The sequence below is a fragment of the Ambystoma mexicanum genome, chromosome 3q, assembly GCF_040938575.1.
Source record: "Ambystoma mexicanum isolate Mex_15411 chromosome 3q, UKY_AmexF1_1, whole genome shotgun sequence".
In the NCBI taxonomy this organism is placed as follows: Eukaryota; Metazoa; Chordata; class Amphibia; order Caudata; family Ambystomatidae; genus Ambystoma; species Ambystoma mexicanum.
The window spans coordinates 1,253,218,626-1,253,236,840 of record NC_090926.1 but is presented as its reverse complement, the minus strand read 5'-3'; the positions used below and the strand labels follow the sequence as shown (position 1 = coordinate 1,253,236,840).

General features: G+C 46.1%; 1 protein-coding gene across 4 annotated transcripts in view; it reads left to right on the top strand.

Moving 5' to 3' along the window:
• SMARCA4 (SWI/SNF related BAF chromatin remodeling complex subunit ATPase 4) overlaps positions 1-18,215 on the top strand; it is a 648,210-nt gene that overhangs the window by 185,132 nt on the left and 444,863 nt on the right. For all 4 annotated transcript variants that reach the window (XM_069604251.1, XM_069604249.1, XM_069604250.1 and 1 more), the window contains exons 14-18: positions 10,890-11,005; positions 11,470-11,620; positions 12,951-13,114; positions 13,620-13,686; positions 14,034-14,144. In XM_069604251.1, the coding sequence (XP_069460352.1) occupies positions 10,890-11,005; positions 11,470-11,620; positions 12,951-13,114; positions 13,620-13,686; positions 14,034-14,144 (609 nt within the window). The remainder of the gene's footprint in view (positions 1-10,889; positions 11,006-11,469; positions 11,621-12,950; positions 13,115-13,619; positions 13,687-14,033; positions 14,145-18,215) is intronic.

Sequence of the window (18,215 nt, the reverse complement as noted above, 5' to 3'; positions counted from 1 at the left end):
ATTGGGTCTCTAAGGAGACTAAGCACAGGGAGTTTCGGGCACGTCCCTCACTTCCTGCCCACCCCAGACACTAGGGCGGCAGATGCGGTCTTCAGTCCTGAAGTCTGCCAAAGGCGTATGAACAAAGGGTCCAAACCTGGTTTGGCGCGCAGAGACAAACTCTGGAAGGACCTTTCCAAAAAGAAATGGCAAAAAAAGAAGACCGAGACCGGTTCAAACAAAGTGGGCTCAGACGCCATCTTGAAAAACATGGCTCCCGCTATTTAACGCTACCGGTGTTCGCGGTCAGGAAAAATCATGGTAGTTTGTTGTAAAACCACTGCCACCAGCCATTTCGAGAGGAAAGGGTAGCATTTGACTGCTAAATGAGTTTCTAGACACGGGATACTAGGTAACCCCTCCAGCACTCTTGTAAGATAGGGTGTGCTGGGTCTAGGAATTTGAAAAGACTAGTAAAGTCAATTTCACTTTACTTTCTCTGGGAAACTGTAGTTTATCCCCGGGAAGGTATTTAAACTTTGGGACAGCCTAAATGGATTCCCTGTGTCACTGCACTGAGGGTGCTGTGTGACACAAATGAAAAGATGATGCATATGGAGTTGTCTAAAACTCCATAATCAAAGAACACGAGAGTAAAACACACATCAAAATACATGCGAGAGTGGGGAAAAAATGCTCACACACTCTCCAGGTAAAAAAATCAAGTCCTCAAAATCCAGCAAAGTTGCAGGCGGTCTCTAAGGTGAAGGGAATTAGCACATTTATGGGAATTCTCCCTAACAGTCACTATACAAAAAACAGATGCCTATGGAGTTTATCAGACTCCATAAAACAGTAAAACACAAAATCCCAGTCAGGTAAACATAAGGGCGTGAGAAAAAGATCCCACTCATTCAGGAGGAAAAAAAATAACACACCCTAACTCCAGCAAAAGAGCTGGGGGTCTCTAAGGTTGAAGGGAATTAGCACAGAGATGAAAATTCTCCCGAACAGCGCATTATTACCAATAGTACGGTAGACCTGTCAAACTCCAGTAGCAATTGTGTGCGTTCAGCAACCACGAATTACGAAGTGGCCTTTTGAAAGTATAGTAATGTATACCTATGCATGTTGGTTTATTGTGTTCCGTATTTAACTGTGACTCTTGTGTAAATATAAATCTATTTCTGATGCTTGTTAATTTGCTTAGAATCACATGCTGTGCATGTGTTACGTTATGTTACTTGGCATTTATATAGCGCCTTATGTATCATTGGTATGATCACAAAGCGCTGGTAGGTTGAACGCCCTCTGGAACCGTAGTTGAAGTCAGTATAGAGAGAAAGAGTCATAAGGTGCGTGGGTGCACCCGATATGTGTGCAGCCAGTGTGGCAGTTGCATGATAGCTGCTTCTTAGCGGTAGGTATGGTGGTTGGGAGGTCAGTTATGTGTTCATTCTGGAGGGAGGACTCCCAGACTGATTTCTGGCTGCGTTAGGCCTGAGGAGACGCTTAAGCTAGCGGGGTGTGCTCGGCTAGCTGTGTTTAATTAGGATGATTAGGAGTATGTCGCGGGAGTTAGTATGAGAACAGCTATACCGAATGTGTCATAGTATCACTGTGTTCTAGTTGAGTGTTGGTGTATAGGAGAGAGTAAGCGTGGTTATCAGTAAGGCGCTTGAGATCGAGCACTCCATCTGTACCATCTATCCTATCTGTTTTATTTACTCTGTCGGTTCATCCATTTCGTCTGTTTCATCCATTTAATTTATTAGTTCTTCCATCATCCCAATCACTCAACCCATCATCTATAGTCTACTCCATCCATTCCGTAGACCCATTTCATCCTTCCCATCCGTTTAATGTGTTCTATCCATTTCATAATGTGTTCTATCCGTTTCATCCTTCCTATTCTTTCGATCAGCTCCTTCTGTTCCATCCGCTCCTTCTGTTCCATCCGCTCCATCTGTTCCATCCGCTCAATCTGTTCCATCCATTCCATCAGTTTTTCTTTAATGCATCCGGTGCATCCACTGCATCCATTCCATCCATTTCATCTGTTCTATCCACTTCATCCATTTCTTCCGTTCCCATTTACTCCATCTTTTCCAACTTCCATTCGTCCCATCTATACCTTTTGTTCCATCTATACCATTCATTCCAACCAGTACGTCCACTCCGTTCCATCTGTTTCATTTGCTCCATCCGCTCTGTCTGTTCCATCCATTCCATCCGTTCGTTCTGACAAGTAGACTCAGTCCAACAAGCTCTGTTCCATCCGTTCGATCCGTTTCATTCACTCTATCCGTTCCATTCACTCAATCTGTTCCGTCTGCTCTATCCATTGCATTCGTTCTGTCCACTCCTTTTGTTCCATCTACTCCCTACGCTCACTACATTCACCCTTTCCATTCATTTCATTCTTTTATCCACTTTATACATCTGTTCCATCCTTTCTACACGTTCGATCTACTTCTCATTTTGTCTACTTCATCCGTACTTTATATTTCATCCGTTCTTTATATTTCATCCGTTCTTTATATTTCATCCGTTCTTTATATTTCATCCGTTCCTATCCACTTCATCCGTTCTACTAAGTTTATTGGTTCTACTAAGTTTATCAGTTTTATTTACATTGGCCTTTTTAATTTTCTGTTTGTTCGATCGGGTCTTTATGCTGGATTGTTATCTTTGATTCAACAACCTTGGGTGTCTGTTTATTGTGGTTGTTTATTCTGTTTGCGCTAAGAGTCGATTTTTAAGGGAAGAGCCACGTTTTCAGTCATTTGCGGATATGGCCCGACATTCAGTGGTAACCACAGAGTATTGCATCTTGTCTTTTGGGGACCGTAAGTGGACGTTGGCATATGCGTGTCTGTAACACTATCCCTATCGCTGTAGTGTACCCAAATTCCCTCACGCACCAAGGTCCCTCAGATTGTTTTTTCCCGCCCAGATAACTGGTCGCCCTATTGTAGAGCTCTTTCTAAAGAGGCAATCATCTGGATTGAGTCCTTCTTGAGTGACAGAACTATGAGGGTCTTCTCGCCCTCAGCGGCAGCATACCCTATCCCCATCACATGCAGTGTTCCCCAAGGATCTTGCGTTTCCCCCACCTTGTACAACATTTTCACCAAGCCCCTTTTTGATGATCTGGATTCTCTTGGTATCACCTACACTAACTATGCAGATAATACTCAGATTCTCCTCCCACTTTCCGGGGATTACGAAAAGGATTTGGCCTTGCTGAACAGGGTGTATCTCATCATCCAGGCATGGATGGCTATTTATGGTCTATGCCTGAATGATGAAAAAACTGAACTCATCATATTGGGTACACGCGCTAATATAAAAAAAAACTAGGACCGAACTACACCTCATTCATCATCGATGGCAATGTTATTAGGGTTGCCAAAGAGGTGACAACACTCTGGTTCTACCTTGATTCCACATTGATTCCACCTTGATTCCACCTTATCCTTTACTAAACAAGTTAACACCCTGGCCTCAGCCACAGCATACACATGCAAGCTGATCAGAACGGGCAAATCCTTTCTATCAGATGATAATTGCATTACCCTAGCCAGGGCCATGATCTTATCTAGGCTCGACTACTGTAATGCACTATATATTGGCGCCAAAAAAGCTATCACCCAAAAAATCTAAATTCTTCAAAACAACGCCCTTACAGCAGCTATAGGTGTGTCCGAAAGGTCTCAAATCTCCACCATAAGGCGTCAAAACAATTGGCTTTCCACTCTCAACAAAATCAACCTAAAAACAGCCTCCTTGACACACAAGGCATTGAACAACGCTGCCCCCAGTTACCTTGTAAACAGAGTCCAAAGAAGAATCTCCACGAGACCCACAAGGCTTACCAATGCCAACTGTATTAACATTCCTAGATTTAGACTAACCAAGATCGGGGGGGAACAGCTTCCAGGTCAAAACGGCCCAACTTTGGAACTCCCTACCACACCATCTCAGGGCGGATCAATCCTACCCAAGGTTTAGACTTAGTTATATCAACTGGCTCAAGGCAAATGATCACTAAACAAGAACATACCTGTGTATATTTTTCTTAATATATTTGCCTTGTCTACCTATTTTTGTAGTGTATACCTATGTATCAGTTATGCCTTTTCTATGTACTACCTTGTAATTATATGTCCTGTGTATAACTATGTATGTAACTTCTAAATTGAACTTTGCATTGCTTGTACTGCTTGCGCCCTGATACCCCTGGGTCCGGTGCGCATCATATAAATGAATAATCTAAACTAAACTTTCATAAGAGACATTGTTATATCCTTGATTATAGACTGTCGATTATCCCCCGTAAAATCACTTCAACAGTGCTTCCTGTATTCGCCGCTGAAGACTGCGGTGGATTTTCGACGCCTAAGATCCGTCGGCGGAGCCGTCCATGTGGCCAGGCCATCTGGCCGGCCTATACAGTAGGGAGAGTGGGATCGGGGTGGCCATATAGCTGAAAGGATGTCTCTCCTCTTTCCCCCTCTTTGCCCTCTAGGTCTGGTCATCGCCTTTATTGCCTTTCCCAATGGAAAGGACACCATTTAGGTTTTGCCCCTCTTGCAGGGCTAGGTACCCTTGGAAGGACGAGCATGATAAGTGGAATAATTGTCTACCCCTTGACCACGACGAAGTGCGATGTGCGGCCTGGAGACTCCTGCGCCCTAAAACGCTTAAGGAGCGCCGCTTTAAGCGGTGGGTGGCCTATGGCATGTCGTGAGCTGGATCTTCTTTCCCCACCGCTGCACCCGCCGAAAGTGACTGGGGTACCAGTGATGACCTGGGAATCCATGTCGGATGCCATCGACCTCACGACGGACACCTCTAGGTCTGCCACGCCCGTCCCTGACCCCGCTGGGCCTGACGCGAGTCACGCTATGGGGAAGACACCCGGCGACAAGGGAGTACACGATCGCCACACTAAACACCCAACACCGGCCCCAGTTTCGACGGTACCGCTGAAACAGGCAAAAGTGCCAACTGAACCGCCGAAAGTTTCGACTGGTTCCTCTGATCCTCAGGATCAACTGCCTTCCCTACATCCGCAGAGCATCTTGCAACTGGGCCTTCTAAACCTAAGGGCGCTACTCCCAAAACGCATTCGGCTGCCGAAGCGCGCTTAGTTGACGCTCTGACGTCCCCTAAGGCCCCGTTAGGAGAAAAATCTACTGCTAGGCCTGTTAGTCAACCGGCACATTGCCCCGCTTCGCCGAACATCTCCGTCAGCATCGCTAGGATTGCTTCGGCAGTGGGGCTGAAGGCGAGGTCTAAAGACGCATCGAAACGTACAGTGAGGCCTGCGGACGTGCCCTAAAGACGCGCCACAGGCTCCTGATGCTCGCGAGGACTACGTGGAAAGTTCTGTGCGTTTGTCTAGCTCTATGGGAGACAAATTTCGACGTCATAGGGAGGAGGATGAAAGTTTTCCACCCTTGGACCTTTCTGGTTCGTCTAGATGGACTAGAGAAAAATATGAAGGGTGTATGGATAGGTTGGAGAAGTTTCTCAATTTCAGAGCAACCTACCCCCAAGAGACTTTGGGAGGACCCTCCCTCTGTGCTTGCTTCTAAGTTTCAAAGAATGTTTGAACCTTCACAGGAAAATCACACTTCCATCCTTCCTGAAAACGAGATCCAGATGGACACGTAGCAGGACATTTATGATCAGGAGGAGGATACCACCTTCCTACAAGACTATACTGGGGATGACCAGGCAAATCCCACGGAAGACTGGGAGGATAGTCGCCAGGTTTAAGCAGAGCCATGGGCGCTCCCCACTTACGACCAGGACGTCGATGTCCTATGTTTGGATTCCCCTCCCTCCACGCCGGCCCGTAAGGCCTCCCCAGTGGATGACCAGAAGGCATTCAATTCAATTAATTTTCAGATCGCCACCCAGGAGGCCCTACCTGAACAAGATTTCATGGAGGATATTCTTAAAGAAAAGTCCCCCTCCAGCCAATCCATCCCTCTCCTGAATTCCATTAAAAGGAGATTGGCCCCTTCCTTGGTCACACCAGCCCAGACTAGGGCAGTAAATCAGAGGGTGGAGAAATTGTTTCGGCCATTGCCTACTGACACTACATATTTTAAGGGCTACACCGCCCCCGATTCCCTAGTGGTTACCACCACCCGGAAACGGGCGGGAGTTCCCCTTGCTATGGGAGCGGCACCTCTCGATAAAGAGTCAAAGGGAAAGCGAATCACCACGGCAGTTGCCGTTACCATGCGCTTTGCAAACAACACTAGGTTGCTTGCCAGTTATGCCGATGTACAGTGGAACCTAATGCAGGAAGGTCTCCAGGAGGTGGCTGAACCCGCAAGAACCAAATTACTCGCCATCGTGGCTGAGGGCAGGCAGGTCAACCAAAATGTACTGAAAGACACTCTGGATACTGCAGAGACGGCAGGAAGATCCCTAGCTCAGGGCACCCTGCTCAAACGGCACGCTTGTCTCCGGAACTCTGGTTTGAAGCCGAAGACCCGAGCAACTCTTATTAATAAACCTATCCAGGAGTCGAATCTCATTGGTAAAGCAGTCGACGATGCCCTCGAGACTGCAAAAAGGAGCATGAGACTCTTAAATCCCTTCAATCACCCAAAAGCCCTCCCCCCAGAGGGAGAGCGGTTCACCCAGGTCCTTTCGGGGCTTATCCCGTTCCACACAAAACCAGTATAATACTGGAAATGCCTGGAACTCGGGTCAAGCATCCAGCACCCCACCAACTATCCAGCCAGGGGACAGCGGCGCGGGAAGAACCGAGGCAGAGGTCCCAACTCCAGGGGAGCCACAGCCTCCGGTCAGAAATTACCTACGGATCCAGGTCCCCTCCCATGTTGGGGGGCGCTTAACATCTTTTTTTTCGGCATGGTAGGGGATAACGTCAGACTAGTGGGTCCTCAAGACGGTCGCCCACGGGTACTGCGTGGAATTTACCTGACCACCACAGTTCAGACCGCTCAAAGCGCGACGCCTGGCGCCAGACCATCTGCGAATCCTGATACAAGAGGTGGAAGCACTTCTGGGAAAGGACGCCATAGAAGCCGTCCCTATTCTTCAGGTAAACAAGGGTATTTATTCAGTGTACTTCCTTGTACCTAAAAGGACCTCACCATGCGCCCTGTACTGAGACTTTCGCCCAGCGAACAAATTTGTCAAACCTCAAAAGTTTCGTATGGTAACTCTGCAGGTAGTTATCCCACTGTTGAAACAGGGGGATTACATGGCAACACTGGACATGAAAGATGCATACTTTCATATTTCAATGTTGCCAGCGCACGGATCTAAGGTTCATGATGGAGGACAGACACTATCAATTTGAAGTCCTCCCCTTCTGCATTGCCTCAGCGCCAAGGGTGTTTACAAAGGTCCTGGCAGTAGCGGCAGCACACCTGTGCAGACTATCCGTCCCGGTTTACGCTTATCTCGACGACTGGCTCATACAGGGGACTCTTATGAAACATGCCTATTGAATACTCGGAAGACAATAGACCTCCTGTTCAGTCTGGGATTCTCCATCAACGAGAAAAAATCCAGCTTAGACCCCAGTCAAGTCAAGCAATTTCTAGAGGCCCTAATTCTTACAAAAAGACGGCCTTGTCTTCCCCTCCAATGAGAGGGTTCAGAACATGCTTTCTCAGATTCCTCAATATATAGCCAGTCGGGAAGTGACGGTATGCAAGGCCATGCGTTTGCTAGGTATGATGGCGTCATGCATTTACTTAGTTCCGCACGCGCGGCTGCAAATGCGTCCCATGCAAGAGTGGCTCAACAGCCAGTGGTGCCAGGCCAGCGGACAATGGGAAGATCTAGTAGTTGTCTTGCCAGCCCTCGTTCTCTCTCTGCAGTGGTGGTCGAGGAACAACCTCTTTAAGGGGAAGACCTTCACCACCCCTGCAGTAGAAGCCACTCTCACGACAGACATATCTCTCGCAGGGTGGGGGTGCTCACCTGCTTCAGCAGAAAGCGCATGGAGTGTGGTCCCCACAAGTAGCATCCACCCATATAAATCTGTTAGAGCTGTTGGCGGTATTAAAAGCACTGAAGGCCTTTTAGACACAGCTACAGGGGAAGACAGTTCTGGTCCTGACGGACGGCAACACAGCCACGTATTACCTAAACAAACAGGGGGGCACACACTCTCCAGGGCTAGTCAAGGTGTCCCAGAACATTTGGATGTGGGCTCTCCAACACAAGACTTTCCAGGAGAACTGAATCTTCTAGCGGATTTACCCAGCAGAGATTTTCCACTGCCCTTAGAATACGAATGGCGTCTGCACGAAGACAGTCTCCAACGTGTTAGCAGAATGGGGCTTCCCAGAGATCGACCTGTTCACAACTCAGGAGAATGCCCAATGCCAAGACCTCGCCTCCAGGTATCCCCAGAACCGCTCCAAGGGGAACAGACTCTGATAGGTCAGAGAAATTTTGTCTACGCTGCCACCCCCAAACCTTCCACCCCCTCCGAACACCCTTATTCAACAAGATAGTGCACAAGATGCACCAGGAACCAGTTACCATGATTTTGGTGGCCCCCATGTGGGCCCGCCAACCCTGGTTCGCTCATCTAATGGAAATGGCACCCTCCCCAAGGTGTGACTGTGACTCACCCTGCCCGTACAACATGTCTTAGGACAGAGGAGTGACAATGCACCATGCCCGCAAACTCTGAACTTAGCGGCCTGGCTCCTGAGGTCATAGTTTGGACATCTTCAACTCCCTCAGAGATGCATGGACATACTCGGGGAGGCTAGAAGACCCAACACTCGTTATTGCTATTCCAGTAAGTGGAAACGCTTTGTCATCTGGTGTAAGACCAAGGGCGTCAATTCCATTGACTGCTCGCCTATCCACATTGTGTTTTACCTAACTCACTTGTTGGACTCAGGATTGGTTTTTAATTCCCTAAAGGTTCATTTAGCTGCTCTATCAGCCTACACTGTGTCACAACAGAAAGTGTTGTGGTGGAAAATACCTGTTGTTAAGGCTTTTATGGAAGGGGTTAAGCGAATTCATCCCCCCATTTCTAACCCAGCTCCCAGATGGGACCTAAATGTGGTTTTGACCAGACTTGTGAGGGGTCTCCCTTTTGAACCAATGCATAAAGCAAGTCTAAAAGACATTACTTATAAGACGGCCTTCCTAGTGGCTATCACTTCTATTAGAAGGGTTAGCGAACTACAGGCCCTTTCAGTTCTAGACCCTTTTGTTACAGTCCACAGGGACAACGTGGTTCTGTGCACTCATCCCCGGCTTGAGCCTAAATTCATTTAGAAGTTACGTGTGAACCAATCGATCGAACTACCTACCTTTTTCCAGAATCCCACTAGCATTGCCGAAAAAAGCCTACACATACTAGATGTGCGCAAAGCAGTCATGTTTTACCTGGAAAGAACAAAACCACTGAGGAAAACAAACCAGTTTTTCGTTTCAGTGGCAGCTGGTAGAGAAGTGGATCCTGTCTCTAAATCAGCTATCTCAAGATGGAATGTCAAATGCATCACACCTTTTCACTACTGTTCCTTCTCACAACTCACCTCCAGCTCCGGGTACTGCTCGCTAGTCTATGCACAGCATGTGATTCTAAGCAGATTAACGAGCATCAAAAGACATGCATTACTCACCGTAATAGCATTTCTGATGATTGTATCTGCTTAGATTCCCATGCGCCCACCCTGTCTCTCCGCTCGGGTGGAAGGAACATAGACATGTTAATACTTTGTCTCCTTATGTACTCACTCACAATAGCCTGGGCTCCCTCATGGCAGAGAAAATACAATCGCAGGGACCTCAGCGCTTGAGCGATTTTGGGTACACTACACGTCACGATAGGGATAGTGTCACAGACACGCCTATGCCGACGTCCCCTTTCGGTCCCCGAAAGACAAGATGCAATACTCTGTGGTAACCACTGGATGTCGGACCATGTGCACAGCATGTGAATCTAAGCAGATACAATCATCAGAAATGCTATTACGGTGAGTAATACATGTCATATTAATATAAATGTATGTGTAAGTGTTTCTTTGACGTGCATTACTGACTAGGTTCAGCCTGACTGGGGAATCTCCAAACCATTGGGATAGCTTACTAATGTCTTGCCTCCAAGTGGGACATTAGGAAAACTCCCCTAACATGGAGGAACGCGTGACTCCAAATAGGAATACCAAAAAGTGGTCAAAACATTTCCTACACCAGAGTAAGAAGAATTAGCAAAAAATCCAGGTGCCCAGCAAAAGAGAGCTGGGGAGACTCACAGAGAGCGGGGATTTCAAACCAAGAAAGAAATCTACCCTAATACCATCACATACCAAAAGTATGTTCAGCAAGTTCCAGAGTGTTCAGTCAGTGGGAATATTTAGCTGGTAGGATTTAGTTCCTGGTTATTTGCCACCATTACATTGCCTTTAGTTGCAGATAATGCATCTTTTACGTAGAGCGTAGAAAAACAGGTGGGTTCTCTACAGTTTTAATGTTGATGCAGCAGAACGTTATGAGTAGGAAGGCGTTCAGCAGTGAAGGTGCCATTGACTAGTATTTTGGGTAGGCTCCTCTGTTGTCTGATTCATGGGGCCGTACTGAATCTCCGGGCATCTTCTTGGCCGTGGTGTAGTTTCATAGACGAGACAATATGTCACTACTACCTTCATGTGTTGAATGCAGTGAGCTTGCACCTTTGGACTTTCTTGCACCTGGCCTTGAATTCTCGTAGTTCTTGAGACCCTTTCATGGTCCAACCTTTTAGTAGTCATGCATGTATTGCCCATGTCTGTGTACATTCGTCAAATGATCTGCTCACTCAGGAATGCGGATAGTATGATTGCTGTACTTATTGTTGCTTTTTTTTCCCCTTCCCCAAACCGTCTCCATTCTGAAAGGACGACGAAGAAGAGCTGTCTGGTTCAAGCTCATCCATGCTGGAGGAGGAGAAGAAAAAGATCTCTGATCCAGACAGCGATGAAGTCTTGGAAGGTTATGCAAGACACATTATTGAGTAAGCAGCTTGTCAAAGCCTGTTTTTGGAACACATGGATATGTGGGGACGGACATGGGCTGGAAAGTAAAGCACTAGCCTTTTCACTATTTTTGATAGAACTGGATTAATATGAGCATTGTAAAGCTAGGAAGTTACATCGAGTGTTACAGCATAGCACCCCTGTCATCTTTGGAAGCTCTGCCCAGATCTCGCCCAGATTGGTGGCTTGTTCGTTACCCTGTGTGGAATGGAATGGCGGTATCTGCTGGCCGGGACCTTGCACTACCATATGCTCTAACCTCTTCTGGTGTCTGTTTCCCAATGTAAATCAATGGACGATACAACCGCATGACAACCACAGTCCAAGTCATTAAAATGTCAACATTACCGAAGAAAATAATCTAAGCTTTTGGGATAGTGCCCATGTCAAGGTTTTCTTCACACTGTGCCTTGACTGCATATATTTTTTTCACTTCCTGTAGAAGTGCCAAGCAAGATGTCGATGACGAGTACGGCATGTCCCAAGCTGCACTCCGTGGGCTCCAATCCTACTATGCTGTGGCCCATGCTGTCAGCGAGGCTGTGGAGAAGCAATCCACGCTCCTGGTGAATGGGAAGCTCAAACATTACCAGGTGAGAACGATGCAAGCCGATTGTGGAGGTGGCTACTTGTTTTTTGCCATTATTAGTGGTAACCCCTTCAAATTTGTTAATGACGTGTGTTTTTATACTGTATTTTTATTAAATGTTATACATGTTCCTGTTAAAGTATGAATGTTTTATTATTTGGACAATTTCTGACTGCCAAACACATACATAGTAGGAGCCTGGTTCTTCAGTACCTCTGGTGACTTATTTGGGAGTCCTCCGTTGCTCTCAGTCTCTGCGAGTGATATTGCACAATGGCGCCCTGTTGCTTGGGTGATAAACAAGTGCTGGCTCATGAAGTGGTGATAAATGTTCCAAGTGATGTCGCCAGCTTAGGTGGGGCTTCAGAACTGATGTCTCAAGATGAGATTGGTGTCACTGTCTGCCATCATCGTGGAGTGATGTGACAGGTTGATATGCTCCTCATAAAGTGTTGTGGTCTTGTGGGAGGTGCCTGGAGTAATGTAATAGGATGACACTAGTTCCTAGTAGAAATGCCACATTTTGGGCATGGAGGAGATCAACATGTCCCATCACTCCAGGACCCCCGACCTTCGCTCCTGAGAAGGCAGATCTCTGTGTGGGTATGTGGAGTTCTGAAATGTCTCTATGTTTTACAGAAACTAAAAAGTAACCTGTGCATGCTGTTAAAACATTTGGGAGACAAATGTTCACTAAGGGCAAATTGTAAACATGCCTTCCTTTGCATCCTGTACTCATGGTGGCCCTTAATCATGCTGTTTCCATCTTCATCTTGTATTCTGGCTTGCGACATTATTTGTTACAACTGACTTCTGCAATTGGATTCGCTCTCCCCTCTTGCTTCTCCACTCTTTTTGACTGCTTACTCTGTTCTCTCCGCCTCTCCCTATCTCCTCCCCTTACTTTCCTCTATCAGAATTGTCCCTGGACCTAGTATGATACCTAGTCTGTCTCCTCCCCTTACTTGTTTTTTTTCTCCCTGCCCTCCCACCCCCCCCAAACCCCTCCAGCACTATCTGAAATGTCATCAGGCCTAGTACGGTAGTCGCCTGTCTGTTTCCATTTGCTTCCCACACTCTCCCTCCCTTCCTTAACTATGCCTTAGCTCTTGCACTATCTGAAATGTCATCAGGCCGAGAACAATAGTTCATTTCACATCTTTACTGTTCATGGCCTTTAAGAATGTCATTGTATTTTCCCTTGTTCCCTTCTTTGAATTGAAGCGCTTTGAAAAACATTGTGTATAGGCGCTACATAAATAAACGATCCTATCAATCCTGATGATTGGTAGACACGTGTAAGCTCTCCTAAGTGCTAATCTGTTCTTCTGAAGGTTCAAGGTCTGGAATGGCTGGTATCGCTCTACAACAATAACCTCAATGGTATCCTGGCTGACGAGATGGGTCTGGGAAAGACCATTCAGACCATTGCCTTGATCACATACCTCATGGAGCACAAGCGAATCAACGGGCCCTTCCTCATCATCGTACCTCTTTCGTGAGTCCGTGTCATTCTGTTGGGCTTGTTATTTCAGTACAAAACGTCTGCTGCGTGCTACAGGGGTATATCCTAAACATTTGAATTGTATTCTCTGCCATGAAAGAAGTCTTCTCCGAACATCTACTTTGCAACAGTGCATTTGTAAATAATTCAGCAGCACTCTTTTGTCGGTCCCCAAACCCATTCAAATCTATCCAACAATTTGTAGACCCAAGCAGGGGAAGTCTAAATACCTAAAATCAAGTCTTGGAAGCTTTCATTTTTCTTTTGAGGGCCCAGCGTGCTCGGGGCAATCCTTGTATATTATTCTAGAGATGTTCTTAGGCTGCTTTTCTATCAATGTCGGGGGACTTGCATAACTGTTCCTTAATATAGATTTATTTCAAAGGTTAGCCGAAAGTCCAACCCATGAAAACAATATGCATTGCTCCAGATAATGGATGTTTCAGTCATATGGTCAGTTGTTCAGTTGGTTCACATTTCCATGTGCATTTTCTTTCAGAACGCTGTCTAATTGGGTGTACGAATTCGATAAATGGGGCCCCTCTGTGGTGAAGGTCTCCTACAAGGTGAGCGTGGGCGGTGATGCCTGGCATTGTAGGAGGGAAACCTGCTTGGCTCTTTTCAGTAACCTGCGAGGTCTTTGGAAGGGCGTACCCTGTATCGGTCCACTGTTTACCTGCCTCGATGTAGTACCTTGAGGGTGTTGGAGATTGTGCCTGCAATCTGTAGACTCTTTAGCAGGTTAGTTCTGTCCTGGAAATTGCTTCCACAGCAGTAGCTTCTATCTGGGTGAAAACTGCAGCTCCTGGGGGGATTAGGAGTGGACCCCCGTTTGATCTGCAACCGTGCACGCCCTGGGATCAAGTTGGTAATGGCTACTCCGTCAATGATCAATGTTGTTAATTTTCCCCAGGGCTCCCCAGCTGCACGGAGGGGATTTGTGCCTCAACTTCGGAGTGGGAAGTTTAATGTCTTGCTCACCACCTATGAATATATCATCAAAGACAAGCAGATTTTGGCCAAGGTGAGCTAGTGCTTTGTGTACACTACTGCACCGTTTCACTTGCAATGGAAGTTTTGCGCCTTTTCTGACCAATGACTAGGTATATTGCTAAACCTCACTGGGGATTTCGGCGGTGGCCTTTCAGCAACTGGTCTCTCGTGTGCCACTTTGTCTGACTTGCCACTGTTGGATTTGTGTTGGTCTCGGGGTGGTTGCGGGGGGGGGGGTCGGAGGGCTCTAATGTAGAATCTCCTTTGCTCCCCAGAAGGGACACGGAATGTGGGGTCTCATTGCAGTCACTTTGCCTCTGTGACATCTGGTGCGCATGCTGACAAGAAAACACTAGCCATATGTTAGGGAGAACTTTCATTTATGTGCAAAAAGCCTCCCACCTTAGAGACCCCAGCTCTTTTGCTGGACTTAGGACTGTTAGGCAAGATTGTATGCAGTACATTTGGGTGCACTAAAACAACCCTGACCTCCTGGCAATGGAGGAACCCAACCTTTGGTATAAGCTTGTACTAAACAGGTTGGTAGCGTGTTGAGCAGCCAGGCTTATCTCAAGATGAGCTGTAGGGGAGTTGCACAGAGATTCACAGTGACAAGGTCAGTCCTGCTTCCTGGGAGTCCGGAGGATCTTCCTGCGCTCTTCGCCAACTTCAAAGCAACGCAAACAATCTGGTGTTGCTCTCCCTGGCGTTTCGATTTTCAGCAGCAACTCTGTTGAAATTCAACCAGCTCCGAGAGGGATGTCCAGGTGGCTTACTTTGGAGTTGATTGGTCCCACCAACTCAGAGGGAGAAGTCCTTGCAAGGGCTTCTCTGTCGATACGAATTTGTAGTTTCAGCACAGCAGCAGGGCTTCACCGAGCAAACCAACGGTCCAGGAGTTGCTGCAGGTGTCTTCTTCAAGTTCTTCTTCGGTTCCTTCGTCCAGTGGTTGACTCTGCCTTCCCAGTCAAAAGCCTCGCCTCTTATTTAGTTCTCTCCCATTCATTCCAGCCTAGCTGTCAATCACCCTGTCGGTCAGCCGGCCAATCACCACAGAGTGCATTTGGGTCTCCAAGGAGACTAAGCAGAGGGAGTTTCAGGCACCTCCCTCACTTCCTGCCTACCCCAGACACCCTTGAGCCAGAGGCGGGCTTCACTCGTGAATCCCGCCAAAGGCAACGCGAACAATGGAACCAAACCTGGTTTGGCGCGCAGAGTAAATCTCAAGAAGGACCTTTCTACAAAGAAATGGTGAAAAAACACTGGTCCATTTTGACAAAAATAGCACCCTTGGGTGCTTTACTGCAGCTGCAAACGCAGCCCGCGGTAAATGCACACCATGGTAGTTAAAACGAAACCACTGCCACCAGCCATTCAGTGAGAAAAGGGTAATATAGAATGTTACATGAGAAGCTGGACAAAGGGGATACTAGGTAACCCCTCCAGCACCCTATTGTAAGATGATGTGTGCGGGGTCTAGAAAGTTACAAATGGAAGTAAAGTCAATTTCACTTTACTGCTCTGGGAAACAGTAGTTTATCCAAGAGAAGGTATTTGAACCTTTGGGAAATCTAAAAGACTTCCCTGTGTCACTGCACTGAAGGTGCTGTGTGACACAATATAAACAATGATGCCTATGGAGTTTGTCAAACTCCATAACCAAAAGAAACGCAGTGTACAAAATCACATTAAAATACATGAGAGAGTGGGAAAAAGGGTCTTGCTCTCTCCAGGTTAAAAAAAATCAAGTCCTCAAAATCCAGCAAAGTTGCTGGAAGTCTCGAAGGTGGAGGGAATTGGCACATTTCTGAGAATTCTCCCCAACTAAAGGTACTGTATAGTGTGAGAGCACTTACCTCTTGTTGTAGAGTTGTTTGCATCTTCGACTACTCACAAGTCTAAATCGCTTGTGGCCCTACATTGATTCTTCTTTTCTTCAAAGACTACTCAAACATTTAGCAAAGACTTTTCCTACTTACTTCCCAGAAATGCTTCAGACCATATAAGACTTTTGTCCATTGACTTTGGCCTAACTTGTTATAACTGAATGACTGCTTAGTGGATCTAAAAGTATTTGCCTTCTTAAGAATATTTGTGATCTCTTGTTTGTTCTAATAACCTTTTTCTTTAACTAATTTCCAAAGTATTCTAAATGCAACAGTAAGATATTAATGTCCCCAGCACCCTAGCTACTGAAGTCACCTGAAGGTGTAGGTTGTGACTGTGGGCCATCCCAAAATGGTCTTCACTGATTTCACAATATTAAGAGTGTGTGTTTTGAAGTGTATTTGGTGTTAATTTTATATTGCTCTCTTCTGAAGAAGGCTTACTCTAACTGACTTATAAATTAATAATTGTTTTTTCAAGAAACCTTGTGTGTAAGTGTTTATTAGAATACATGTGACTGTGAATCTGTGTAACTCCCCTTCAGCTCACATTGACCCCTCTTGAGATGAGCCTGGCTGCTCAGCCACACTCCCAACCTGTGTAGTACAGACTTATACCAAAGGTTGGGTTCCTATTGCCAGGAGGTCTGAGTTGTTGTAGTGCACCCAAAGGCTACTGCATACAATCTTGCCTAACAATACCCATTGGGGATGGCACACAGACACTTCCTACACCCAGGTGACATAAATAGCTGGGACACTGGGGACATTGATGTATCACTGGTACATTTAGAGCAATACTGAGTTTGGTGTAAAAGATAGAATAGAGGAATAAAACGAAGGTTAACAAATAATTCACAAATGGGTAAGTACTTTTCAAAACCTTCCAATGTCAAATAAGTTTAACCCTTTCCTGGGGGGAAAGGATAAAGCACAGTCAAAGGTAAGAAGAGCCACTCGGGGAGCCAGGACAGCCAATGTTAATTGCACAATGTCTAGGGGAGCTGAAGATATTATTTGCAGGTAAGTAAAAAGTCTTGCACAATGTTTTTAGAATTGTTTGTATTTTTTTAATTTAAATGTTTTATTGGTTACAAGTCAATCATACAGTTAAAAGAAAAAGCACGTCAACTAAAATAAACCTTTAACATTCACCTCGTTAAATTAAATTTTCCTCATGGGACCTCTCGTCCTACAGATTATCTATGATTCCCTGCCCCTTACAGCATCTTCGTGTATAAACAATACTTTAGCCAGCATTTTCATAACAGCAATGATCAACCTGGTCTGGTCGCCAATCCACACCCATTCCCACCATTCACTTTTAGTCGAGGATTCCCCCATGTGTCTAAATTCATCTAAAAAGAAGGATCTAATCTCTGATAAGGCTTCACAATGCATTATTAAATGCTCCGGGGGTCTCGATTAAAAGACAAGCTGCAGTATCGACAAGCTGCAGTATCCACCCCAGGCAGTTTCCTTCTGCATTGGACTTCTCTAGTCTTTAAAATATTTAGGCGGCATCTGAGCAGAATGTCCCGGTATTTTGGCGAGGGGAATTTCTTCAGATACCTTGGCAATTCATTAACCATCCCCGTATCCACCCGCACAAATTTCCTCAATTTCATATCATTGCATTGATTAACCGTAGGGATCCAATCACTAATTAGCAATTTCTTCTTGACCGCCATTGGATTGTGCGGTAGGGTGTTTATCTGCACCACCTTATCCTGCAAAAACGCTTCCACCTTCACTCTGCACCTTTCTACTAAGCTTTGTAGTGTAACAAGTGCCACGATGTCCTCGGGCTGTTGTGCGCATATAAATACGAATAAAACAAACAAATGACGGTCCCTTTACCCAGCCTTTATCCAGAGCCAGGATCTCAAAGGGCTTCATGTCCTCTGACAGGAAGCATTTCCTGTATAAGAACTCGATTTTCCAGGCCACCATTGATTCCAATGATTGTAGCCTTAATTCCAACCTTATCACACACGCAGGTAGGCTATCGGGGAGATTCAATAACTTGCGCCAAAAATGGCCATCCATTTTCTTCCTGCAATCACAAGACACAAGACTGGTGGAGCACCGCCTCAGCCCCATACGTGAGTATTTACGTGAGTAGTTGTGCAACCTTTTGCTTGTAGAAAGGTGTTATAGGTATGAGGGTGAATTTCCCATATCGACGCTGGAACACTCTACCCTGATTTACCAGT